Source organism: Engystomops pustulosus, chromosome 4 (assembly GCF_040894005.1).
Source record: "Engystomops pustulosus chromosome 4, aEngPut4.maternal, whole genome shotgun sequence".
NCBI classification, from domain to species: domain Eukaryota; kingdom Metazoa; phylum Chordata; class Amphibia; order Anura; family Leptodactylidae; genus Engystomops; species Engystomops pustulosus.
In genome coordinates this window covers 104,608,294-104,621,749 of record NC_092414.1, presented here as the reverse complement: position 1 = coordinate 104,621,749, position 13,456 = coordinate 104,608,294, and the positions used below count along the sequence as shown (strand labels likewise).

General features: G+C 39.1%; 1 protein-coding gene across 1 annotated transcript in view; it reads right to left on the bottom strand.

The window, feature by feature from the left end:
- Positions 1 to 13,456, bottom strand: part of CFTR (CF transmembrane conductance regulator) — a 125,712-nt gene that overhangs the window by 70,246 nt on the left and 42,010 nt on the right. Inside the window, exons 11-12 of the mRNA XM_072146962.1 lie at positions 10,199 to 10,390; positions 1,669 to 1,763 (exon numbers count right to left, since the gene is read on the bottom strand). Of these exons, the coding sequence (XP_072003063.1) occupies positions 1,669 to 1,763; positions 10,199 to 10,390 (287 nt within the window). The remainder of the gene's footprint in view (positions 1 to 1,668; positions 1,764 to 10,198; positions 10,391 to 13,456) is intronic.

Genomic DNA, 13,456 nt, shown 5'->3' with positions numbered 1-13,456 from the left:
TTGGACGTGTGTTCCCAATTGTCACTAAAATATAACTTTTAATAATTTCTAATTTAAAAAGTGAAAATTAGTAGTGTACAGCGGATAGAGGGTGAAGGTACAATTCCAGCACACTCAGGTTAAAATTACAGTCAGATGAGTTGTTAGAGCCTTACTTTTCTCAGTGTCAAATAAGTCCTATGAGTGTTTTTTCAGTGTATTAGTAATATTACGAGTCTGTATTTGACTTCTCACTATGGTCTGATTAGTTAAAAGGACTCAGGGAGGAGAGGGCATTCACCCCTATCCCTGCTGGTGAGCCTCCATAGGGTATGTGTGGGGGTACATAAGTCCTCCCTATTTAGAGGCAGATTTCACCCATATACTGGTCTCATACTCTAATGGTTCGTGTAGTCCTCCCTCTCTTATCCCTATTTAGGAGTATTAGTAGGTGTTTTATAAATTCTGCACTCCGATAAGTGCTCTATAGGCTTTTACATTCAATAGAATTCAGCTATGTTAGTATTCCTCTTTTTTGGCTCTACAACTCTGCTGCTGATCTAAAATCCTAAAGGTATAGCCCCCCCCGACATGTTTCACTGCATAGAGCAGCGTCCTCAGGGGTGCCTGAGGATTATAGCCCCGGCACCCCTGAGGACGCTGCTCTAAAACAACACTCCAAAGTCCAAAAGTCACTTAAAAGTGAAGTGTATTGTGGATGTGGCACATCCACAATACACTTCACCTTTAAGTGACCTTTGGACTTTGGAGTGCTGCCTTCAATCTATGGTATATCTTAAAAGGTACATTTACAATTAGTAGGTTTCCTTAGAAAATAGTATACTAAAATGTGAAACCGTTTTTTTCCATAATTTTCATCATTTTTCATATTATTATTTGCCTGATCTAATTGCATAAAACAATAATGTATTCTGAATAAAACAATATAAAATATATATGTATGGTGAACTACAAATGTAATGGTTATTTGTCTTTACAGTTAAGTCCATTGCTGAAACTAAGAAAATGGCCTAGTATGAAAGGGGTGAGTATAAACTCATAATAGTTGATGGTAGATGTCCTGAGCAGAGGCAGTGACTGGGTGACTGATGCCTTCTCCCTTCCTGCACAGTGTTCAGATTGGTAAATATGGCACAGACAATTTTTGATACCCCCTTCCCTGCCGGATACATCAGGAGGCTGTGGGCTCCTGATGTATTTGGCAGGGCGACCTGCCCGGCATACAATCCGGCGGGGCCTGGTGTCTGTGTCAAGGTGGTTCACAGCAAACTTAAAGAGGAACTGTCAGAGTGATTTGGGACCTAGAGATAGCGCTCAGCGCATCTCTAGCACTTCCCTCATCAGCACTGCAATTCAGTAAGGCTGAATCAGTACACCCCAGCTTCACTGCACAAGGGCTATTAAGTAATTTTGATTCTAAATAGTAATTTACTGAGTATTCATTATAGTTAAGATGTTCTATGATATACATAGCAGCCAGAAACCAGGGTGACTATTTAGATGACTGCCAGTTACTGGGAGAATTGGCATACATAGCGGATTACCAACACCACAGGAAGTAACTTTATTATAAAAGTGGATTTGCTGTGTCACATTTATCATGACCAAGGAAATGCTGCTATAAGATGTGGTGCTGGAAGCTGTAAGAATAAGCAATCACCGTCTTACCGTGCTAAAGATATTCTTGCCCGCTGACCTCCACTAAGTGTTATTCCTCCTTCCCCTAATACAGTATTATCTTTTTCTGGAAACTTTGAAATGTCCTAAAAAAAAAAAAAAAACATTAGAACAATAGAAAACTGGCATCTTCTTTTTTCATATCTTTATTTCCTTAAAAATAAATTGCAAAAAAAAGGTGTACTTACCTCCTCTGGTGCTCCAGGTGTCCCGCGCCTGTTTGTTTACAGAGGCCTGTCACCTCAGCATCGACAAATCACGGCTGCAAGGCATGCCACTCATCCTCTGACCCAGGGGTGTATCAGGCACAGGGACATGGTGACAGGTGGTTGTGCCAGATAGCCGGAAGTTGTCTCATTAATAAAATGTCCAGTAGTCTCACCTCATTAATAAAATGTCCAGCAGAGCCCCCTCATTAATAAAATGCTCACAGAAGCCACCTCATTAATAAAATGTCCAGCAGAGCACCCTCATTAATAAAATGTTCCCCACAGACCCTTTAAAAATAATGAAATCTGTACTTACCTACAGTTTCCTCTTCTCCCCACAGTTCCCTTTCTCCCCTGGCTCCGGTTTCTTCTTCACCCTGCCTGGCAGTGCGGGCAGAGAGGGCATGTCTATGCACTGTGCCTGTGCTCATGTCCTTCATATTGTGTGCACTGGCCGAGTGCATAGTTGAGCCTCTGCACTGTCAGGAAGCTGCTAGAGCCACAGGGAGAGCAGAACCTGCGGGGGAATGCCAGATGTAAAAGCTAAGTTTTTTTACATATTGAAAAATTGTGCTGAAAAAACTTGCCTTATATTTGGGTATATACATATACTTTTTAAGCTTAAAATAAAAGTTGTTTCTTAAGGCAGTTATTCACCATTTGTACTTTGCTAGTGTTGCTATTTGTTGGTAGTCTATACTACCCGACTACTTGTACTAAAATTCACTTCAAGCATGTATAATAGTATTAAAAATGTCTGCATTTAATTGCACACTAAGATTGTGCAGATACACATTAGGTATGTACTGTAGCTGATGCTTGGATTTGTATCTAAAAGTTAGCAATAAATAAAGTAATGGAAAACGCAAATGATATTTCAACTACTACAGGGAATAGTTCCTTATATCTTTATACAGAAGACATGATGGTGCTTATACAAAAAACTGGAGAAGCAACAGGTAAGACAATGAAAACTAATTCAATTACTTTAAAGAGTAAAGGTTTTTTTTCCACAAATCAATAGCTCTTGGGATGTACAACAACTTTGCCTACTATCTTTATTACCTCTATGCAGCAGTTTCCTTGCTATCCCCCTCAGATTACCTCACTGCTGCAATAGCTGCCTCCTCTCGTAGTGCTGATAAGCTCCATGAATCTGTACTTTGTTTACACTATGTTTCTGAGTCGGTTTCATGGGAGGGGAGGAGCTGCTGCTCACTGCTCACAGAGGAGGAGGTCATGTGACCGTGTATAATGCAGATCCGGTTGTGCGAATGCAGATGTCTCTTGCACTGAATAGTGAGGTAAAAGATCTCCCTGTTCCCTATCAGTCCCTCCATCCCAGTCTGTGATTCTACAGAACTTTCTGTCTCTCTCTGTACCTCATTTTGCTCCCTTCCCCCACCTTGTCATCCCAGTATCATCTCTGTGCAGATAAGCTATTAACCCTTAGTATTCACACATCACAGGATTAGACTTCATGTACTAATGATTTCTATCACTTATTACTTGTTCCCTGCTCCTCCATGTGATGGAAGCTGCCAGGCTAGTCACCATATACATCCTGTACGTGCAGTGTTCAGTGGATTTACTTGTGGGAAACTAAATGGATTTACTGCTATATTACTTTGAGAGAGAACACAAGACATCATGGGATCTATGGACAAGCTAAGTGGCCTCAGCTTGAGGGCATAGACTGACAGACATTAGTCTTCGCCCACTTCACATCTGGTGAGAAAGATTTTTGTCAAACACTTTCAGAAACAGAACAGAACTTTGGAAAGAAAAGGGCAAGCAGCACTAAGTAGGCATAGTTTTGTTTGTTTTCAAAGTGGGAATCATATATAATAATTTAGTAAAATCACTATAACTTTACAGTTACGCTTTAACATTATTTGAAAATGACAACATGTCTTAAGGTATGTCTATTACACAAGAGAAGTAATTGCCAGATGCTGGGCACTCCATGCCTTAAATACCAATTCTTTTCACTATTGTTCTAGAGAACATAAAGGTCAACTTGCCCTTCGCTCACAGGGACTAATAGCTGATGTACTTAGTGGCATCTGATCTAATTTATTATACTCCCATACCTGAGTAAACACATGAGCGCATTCCCAAAGAATAAAAATGACACTCATTAGTACTTCATCTGGATGACAGATATGAGCATGTGGTGCTAGTAAAATGTTTCATGATAAGAGCTCACATAATGCTCTGAGTTATGTGGGAATAGAAAACCCACACCCTCTCTGCAGCAAGATCCCGAATACAGATATAAAAACTAGGGAATCACGGAACAGCTGTACCCTTAAAATACTCATACAACATCAGTGGTTGCATCCAAGTTTGGCCTACAACTATTCCATCTAACCACCAGCCCAACTGACTTGTACTCTAAGTTAAATGGGTTGTTTACTTTCAGCAAATAATTGATATGGTTTGTGTAAGGAAAGTTATTAAATTTTCCAATCTACTTTTTGTATTCATCTTGTTCAAGATCTCTGTTTGCTTTCCTTCTATAGAAAGCTTCTATGTTTCCTTCCAGTGAATAGAGATCTGTCCATGTGATGTGATGGTCATGCATGTGCACATCACATGAGTGCCAAGCGAACCACGTTCCAAGTCGGATGCAAACCCGTGCTCCTCGCTGTTCAGGTGCCCCCATGACCCACGTCCTGGGTCGCAGGCACACCTGTGCCTCTCCGAGGTCCCTGGCTCCCCTCCCTGCCTTATCTGTCCGTGTTTCTGCTCCGCCAGCCGGGCACTCGAAGATTTAAAGGGCCAGCGCACCGCTAATTGGTGCTGGCCATTCCCAGGAAATTGATAAAAGCCGACCTCTTCCAGCATTCCCCGACAGATTTTTGTGCCTAGTGCCACAGAGAAAGGTATTCCATGCATTTTGCTGTGTTTCCGAATTCCTGTTGGTACCCCGGTACTGTTATTGACTCTGCTACGCTCCCGACTCCTCCCTGTCCTTCTCCGTTATTTCTCTCACTAAGGGAGATTTGGGAGCCTTCAACATGCAAAAGATAGTAAGCCATGGAAATCAACAGGTTTGGCAATCTTTGCTCTAATAGTTGCCTTTATAGCAGATGTGTACCACTAATAACAGTAGCCATTCAGTAGCCTTTATACATTCAGTGGTAAGCACACACAAAACATGGATTTTATATCAATTTTTATTTTTGGATGTGGCTCATGTAAAGCTACTAAAGATATCATTCTTGTCCTGGTGTACCTAGTGTTAGGTAAGTAAAAGGTGTTTCACTGAAAGGCTACACGGCAGTTTTTATGGCTGTGTGCTAGCCTTTGTTTTTATGTTGTTTCCACGGCACTGTGTATGAGCCAACTGTCCATGCTGAAAAACTGCGAGCAATTCCGATTCCTGTCCAAGTTTACGGCTCAGTAGTCTTCTATTATTGCCCTTGACAAGTGACCGGCGCGAGACTTATACACGGTAGTGTGAGGGTAGCCTGATTCAAGCTTCTGCATTTCCTTTATTATAATAAAGGAAAAGTTTGTTTTGCACAATAATGTGTTGTTCATTTTGAAATAGTGGCATAATGCCAGTGTATGCTACATCATAAAAAATTGGAAGCCTAGAGGAAGAAATCACATAGGAAACAACAAGGTACTACAAGGTTACTGACACTGTCAGTTGCATCATTATTTGATGGCAGAGCTGGCAAAGGTGGCAGTACCGAGAATGAATAATATTTCACCCTAATCCAATACTCAACAAATATAGTACCAGGATTTACACACTGCAAATGATCTGCTTTATGATCAGTTTTACGGAAGTTTTAAAAATGATAGTAAATATTTGCACTCAGTATACAAGTGTTACACACCAGGACTGCCTTAACTGTTCCACAATTGGTTTCACAATACATGTTTAGTTTGTAAGATAAGAGTTGTAAATTGTTATTTATGATACTGGTTTTATACAGTTTAGACCTTGTTATCTCCGCCAGTGATTTCATAGAAACATAATATTAGCCATTCAACAATATGATCATTAGTAATGATCATATTGTTGAATGGCTAAAGCCATTACAAACAATAGTAAATTGTTATATTCTCAATGAAAATGCTATTCCGCAGCATTTTTCTATAATTAATATAAACAGGCAGTCTGGGAAGAAACAAAATTCAGAACAGTGGTGAATGCTGTAGCATAAATTTAGTGTATCTTGCTATAGACTACATATGTATGTTTGTTACATTTGTTAGTTAGCTTTCCCGTAGAGGCAACCAGATTTTAGTTTACTGTGTGTTCAACAGTATTGATTCAACATATACAGATACTACAACTTCAAGGTGGTAAGGTGTTCAATGGCCAACAATTTCTGTTAACGTATAAACATTAAATGGATTGTCCATGTTTGATATTTTTTTTAAATATATGGCTGTTTGGGCTGGAAACAAAATAAAAGACATATACTTACTTCTCCCCCTGCTCCCCTTTAACAGCAGTGCTAGTCGTCAATGTTGGGTTTCTGTTTGTTTACAGAGTACCAAGGGTATCAGTCCGACCAGAGCTCCATGTCTGCTGCACACTGAAAATAGTGATGTAGCAGGTACATAGCAGTGGTCAGAATGGCACTTTTGGGTCTTTGTAAACATACACAGACCAGACATTGACGGCCAGCATCACAGCTGAATGGGAGTGGAGATATGGGTCAGTGTATGCATTTTATTATTTTTCAAGCCCCCACAGCCATATAAATAATTCAAACCTGGACAACCCCTTTAAGGTTCTCTTTTCATACAGTGAAACTGAACTTACTGTAAGTTGGTCATTTTTTTTTAAATTTAGCATTGTGATATATTCTGCAATGTTTATTTTACATTCTATTATTTATAATGATTTACTTTTTATAGTACATGGCCTGCCAGCCCCCTGCAGTATATAGCCAGCAGCCCCTGTAGTATGTAGCCTGTCAGCCCCCTGTAGTATATAGCCAGCTTGTCCCCTGTAGTATATAGCCTGCCAGCCCCCTGTAGTATATAGCCTGCCAGCCCCCTGTAGTATATAGTCAGCCAGATCCTTGCAGTATATAGCCTGCCAGCCCCCTGTATTATATAACCTGCCAGCCCCCTGTAGTATGTAGCCTGCCAGCCCCCTGTAGTATATAACCTGTCAGCCCCTTGTAGTATATAGCCTGCCAGCCCCCTGTAGTATATAGCCTGCCATCCCTCTGTAGTGTATAGCCTGCCATCCGTCTGTAGTGTATAGCCTGCCATCCGTCTGTAGTGTATAGCCTGCCAGCCCCTGTAGTGTATAGCCTACCAGACCCTGTAGTGTATAGTCTGTCAGCCCCTGTAGTCTATAGCCTTCCAGCCCCCAGCCCGGAATCAGCTCCATGTCCCTGTGGCCTCCGTCACAGGAACAATGATGTCAGCCGCTTGCACATAGTAAAAGATCGGCGAGCAGCTGACATCACGATCCCAGCAACGGACAGCACGGGGACACGGAGCCGATGCATAGCTGTATTGAAGAGGACCTGCCGGGGGCATCGTATGGTGAGTACACGGTTTGTTTGTTTTTCTTGACTCGAGTATAAGCCGAGTTTTTCAGCACAAGAAATGTGCTGAAAACCTCATCTTAGGGGTAACTAAAGCTTCAAAATGGTTCTTTTGTGGAATTTAAATAAATTATAGATTCATAAAATATAATCTGTTTGATGCTAGCTCTATATTTTTGTGTAAGGTTAGACTCACATACATCAACCAGACAAGTGGTGACATGCATAGCTGGATATATCTGGATAGAAAATTGGTGCATACTGCATTAATTTTGTCCAGCAAAGGATGAATATTGACACCAAAACTCATGCGTTTGATGCTAAACATGTATTTCTGAGATGTGTTCTAGTATCAGTTTCCACTGCCATCCCTATACCACACCAGTGGCTGAAAACATGGATGTGTCTAAAGATGAAAGTACATTTATTCAAAAGTGATATATGTACACACACACACATAAAAATATTTCCATAAGAAATGTTGTATAAACTGTGGATGTTGGTCGTTCTATTCATGTAACGTCATAGATTCCATGACGAATAAAAGATATCCAATACAAACACAACCTGGAAGATTTGGCGACAGCAAGATGCTTAGCACAAATTGAATTATGTTTTATGTGAGATGTAAGTTTCTGGTAATGCTGTTTGTTATGACACATCAATTGTATTATTACAATAACACAACTGTATCATTAGTGCACACAGCACAGCAAGAATGACAATGTGTACTTCAAAATACTGCAGAAAACAAAATCCTACTATTCAGAGAACACTAATATCCCAGTGTACCAATGCAGAAAGAGTAATATTTATCAAAATACACTACAGGACACCCCAGGCTTCTAACAACTAGCAGCTTACTAAAATGAAAGAAGTTCTTCCATTTCAGAGAATATTGTTAAAAAGTTTTCTGTTATTGCTATACTCAAAATAGTTTCAAATTAAAAATCTACAAATTTAAGCATAAACCAAGGAAAACTCATGTTTTTTTATCAACTCAAAACAATGGACCAATGCAAACAATATTTTTGACTGACAAGTATTATATGTGTCTAAATAGGTTAAAGCATTAGAGCATTTTCTAAGGGTTTTGCCTATATACGACCTTCCATTCCCATCAATAGCAGATCAATATCCCCATTGATTAACGGATTGACACCCTGTGACATCTCCATTCATTTGAACTGAATAGAACTGCAGAAAGACCACTAAACTGCTGGAGTTGTACTTCCACCAATCTGATATTGATGACCTAACCTGAAGATAGGCCATTCATTTAGAGTATTCTAAGGTTCTCATGGTATTCCTCTTAGTAATACTATTTCCTTATAGCCACATGGTATAGAAGAAATCATCATATTGCAGCTCATTCGCACTCTTAACAGCTTATTCTCTTGAAGAATGCTTTCTCAATGCCAGGTTTCCTCCCAGCTATGTTAAGAACATTTCCAAAAAAAAAATGCTCCAAAACAAAGTAGGGATCAGCTCATGTTAATATGTAATTCATCATGATAAAGACCACATTTACAATATATAATATTGTTGGACTAGTTTTCTGTAATAGCCTTTTGTCTAAACCCCCTCAGTATCTAATGATTTTATGGATGTAATAATTTTTGTTACATACAGGTACATATCCATGCCCACAACAGCATTCTCCCTCTTTCCTTTCATAGTTTGCTATGTTATTTTCTATTCATGATAAACAAGGCAGTTACAAAAACTTCTATGTTTTCTTTTTTTTCAAAGTGGTTTTAATTATTTTTTAACAAATTTATTGAGTAAGATTTTGTTTTTTATGTTTTTGTTACTGGGGCCTTATCATCTAGAGTACACTTTGACTTTAGTCTATAATATGATTTTAAAGCCTAAATTTATTTCACAACGACATTTAATAAACACATTAAAATGAACCCTAACAGACCCACAAAATCTCAATTATTTGCCCCCTAATGGGGCCCCAAAATAAAGCAATTTTAGGAACAGTCATAGTCAGTAAGAGGTTCCTTTAGCCCTTAACTATAATAAAACTTGTAGTTTACAAACAGTAGTATGGTAGGTATCTGTAATATGGGACTGTAGGAGAATTTTACAGGAGATAGACAGATGATAGGTAGATTGAAAGATGATATAGATTTATAGATAGATGATTTATTTATAGATGCATAAATATAAAGTAGACTATATATACATAGCTAGACAGATGATAGAAGAAAGATAGATATGAGAGATAGATACAATAGAAGAGAGATAGAAGATCAATAGATAGATAGATAGATAGATAGATAGATAGATAGATAGAGTAGAAGAGAGATAGAAGGATGATTGATAGATGGCTAAATAGGCAGCTAGAAGATAGTAGACAGGAGAAAGATGATAGATATATAGACAGAAGATAGATGATAAGCATATTCACCCAGGCATTCAACCAAAGGGTATTAAAAGAGCAATACATCCTTTGCCACATATCCCCACTTGCATGGGGCTCTTTAGGACATGGGGCTCTGGGTAAATGACGGCCCTGTTTGCCCCACTGCTGTGCTTCAATTACATCGCTGGTGCTCAATTGAGACAAAAAAAATCCCCAAAGGTAGTACAAGAAAACAGACAACGTGGTGATAAATAACCCCAATATATAGCTGGACATTATTTAAAATTTTACATTCAACATAAACCTTCTCTGAAATGTATTATCAACTTGTGGTTAACAAAACTAATTTAATTGTTTGTACCAAGCATTGTATACCAATCAAAGTGTAAAATTAAAAAAATGCTGACCTCTTCCAACTGGCAGGCTTTAATAACGCTTAGATATCTGTATTGGTCATAAGATACTCCAAACACTATGTTCTCTTTGATGGTTCCAGGCATTATCCAAGAGACTTGAGGGGAAAATGATATTCTTCCACTGTGTTTTATTTTCCCTGATGATGGCTCCAATTCTCCCATAATCATCATTAAAAGAGATGTCTGCAATAACACATATAAGGCACCACAAACACAATCAGTAATATATGATACACATGTCACTCAACTGTCTACATATAAATATATCCCTATCTACACTAATCTATCATTCTATACAGTCACCACATTACATACAAGATTGATTCTTTAGGTTTGTTCTTAAGTTGAATTTGTATGTAAGTCGGAATTGTAGCTCCAGACAATTTTTTTCCGTTTCTGTGATAATTTGATTTTTAAAGTTTTGTACTGTCATGGGAACAATAATTATTAACTTTATTATGGATACCTTACAGCTGACCCTTGTAGCCTGGGACTAAAGTAAAGCATCAAGAGAGGTCATAGTGGGCAGAGAAGTCTGTCTGTAACTACGGATCGTCTGTAAGTTGGATGTCCTTAAGTTGGGGACTGCTTATATTTCTGTGTTTCTTATTTCTGTCTATCAGTCTACCGGTCTGTCTTGAACAGTTCATTATTATGTAAACAAAGTTCAATTACATGACCAATCATAAATTATAATAACACCTTTAGTAACAAAATAATACATGCTTCAAACTTTGTGACATAATTAGTCATGATGTCCTGGCTCCAATGTTTTAAGGTGTGGTTGTAAGTAGTGTATCTGTAATGCCTTGTGCAAATGACTCCCCTCTCAGGTACACTAAATTTCACATACATGAAAAAATTGGCATCATTTGCAATGCTCTAAGTAAAAAATAAAAGGAATACATTAATCACCTTTTGGTCATTTAAGGATGTTTGCCCTACCGTGATGCTCTTGCAGTCAGAGCGTTCCGCTGTAACAGAAAAATATAGTGCCTTCTGTACAGGAAACCCTTCTTTTGTTCACCTTCCATATTTAGTTTGCCATATGGGCCATTTTCTCAAGTGATTACCCATGTTGAGGGCGGTACTGGAGAAGATCTGAGGGCCCTGTAAGGCTGGGGACACATGACCCATAATCACTGAAGTCACCAAATTGCCTAGAGCTGACCAAGAGCAGTTTGTAGTTATAGAATAGTGGTGGGATTTATACAAATCCCATCCAAATGGTGTGAAGAAAGCTCACAGAAGATGCTGATTTTACAGCTTGGTTTAACTTTTCAAATTCATAGGTTCAAGCCACGACAGAAACCAAATATTTTCAGCTCCCTTCCGCCGAAAATTGCAGAATCCCTGCAAAAATGTCAACTACAGACATGCTGCTGTGATTCCTTATAGTGTGTCCCGAGCCTAAGGTATCTCTTTCCTATAGAAGGATACTATAAAAATAACTTTCGTACAGATTGCTTCATCTTGGCAGCTTCAAGTGCAAGTCAGGTGTCAACATGTAGGAATTCTAAGATACATCTGGAATACTGACCACGGAACATCGTAAGGTAGATAAGAGGACAGTATGCTGTCAAATATTTGTAAAATATGAGCGATTAATTTGAGTTTAGGAAGGAGGCATGGATAAACCAATATAAAAACATTACGACTGTCATAGTGGCTAAGTGCCTCTGATTTATCATGTAGATTTCCTTTAAGTCAATGCTTTCTCTACACAGACTTCAGAAAGTCTTATGATAATAAATTCACCTCTGACAGTACATATGCTTCAAATTTGGTCCAGGTGCAGTTAGCCTATAAACCCTTCCAATGGAACAAAACATGAAGGAATACCAGGGGATCTGGTAACGAGGCATCACGCAAAAGGTAACATGTAGAACTATGTAGACGCTCTTAAGTTCATTGTTCTTTCATATGACACAAATATGGCTTTAATCTGCCAGAACAGAAGCTAACCGGCATACCGGCAAAGAGATTCCAGCCTCTTATTAAATCCAGAGGTGTTCTCCACCAATGGAATGAAATCTCCACCAAGTTAGTTTTTTTATGGGGATTTCATATGTAGTCTATAGTGACTATGGTGGTCCAGGACATCAACAGCCATGGAGAAAGTGGTGGGTGGGTAGGAAATCTGTCAAAAAGTCTCAGTTCTTGGCTGTGTTCCAGGAATTGAGACTATTTCATGTCTAGTTCACCAGAAAAGTGGTGGACAAGGCATTTAAAATGCCACCCCAATGTGTCAAAGTTATAAAGGGCAGGCAATTGGAAAAATTAGACTGTCAAATTCATATACGTATTGGTAAAGAACTAATGAAGGGGAAAAAGTCATTAATATTAGTAACCTAATATTATCTGACAAGTATAAACTAGTCGCTCATGTTTTGATAATCATATCCAACGTAAACAACCATTTTATAGAGATCAGTTATGTGATAAAACCTTGGAATGTCATCACAAATGTTCAAATCACAGGTTTTGGTGGATATGGTTTGAATTGCTAGATATAAGATTTCTCAAATATTGTAGGTAATTTCAGTCTGTACTTTGGTCAGTAAAAAATGACAAAAACGTAGAGAAGAAACCTTAAAGGGGTTGTCCGAGTATTGAAAAAAAAATCAGCGAGGCCGGGAGGGCGCTGCTTAAAAAAATAAAGTCCTACTTACCTTCCGGTGCCCTCCGGTATCCATGGCCGTCGGTGCAGCGCTGGACTCAGCTTCTGGTCGGACCCGACAACCTTCCAGCCCCCATACACAATGCTGTGAATAGGGACAGATAGGCGTGCCCGGCCACGGCCGGCCGGAATCTGAATCCTGCGCTGCACCGGCGGCCATGTTTGTTTACAGGGCACCCGGATACCGGAGCGCACCGGAAGGAAAGTAGGACTTTTTTTAAGCAGCGCCCTCCTGGCCTCCCTGAGTTTTTTTTTAAGAACTCGGACAACCCCTTTAAGCTGTTGTGGACTAGTTGGATTATTCGATGTATAAATCTGGATTTCTGTTACATTTTTGCTATGTGTTATGAAACAAGTGGATGCTTTTAAATGATCATTTAATTCATAGATTTTACCTTTTACAAGAAAGTTCTAATGTAAATTTAGTGGTAGGTCTACACATTGCTTAACAGGTAAATAGGACATAGAGAGATACACCGTGAGAAAGACCCAGTACCGCCCTTGTCAACATTCAATGGCTAGCAATGTGACAAATAACTCTGCGTATCACCATGTAATGTAATATTCCC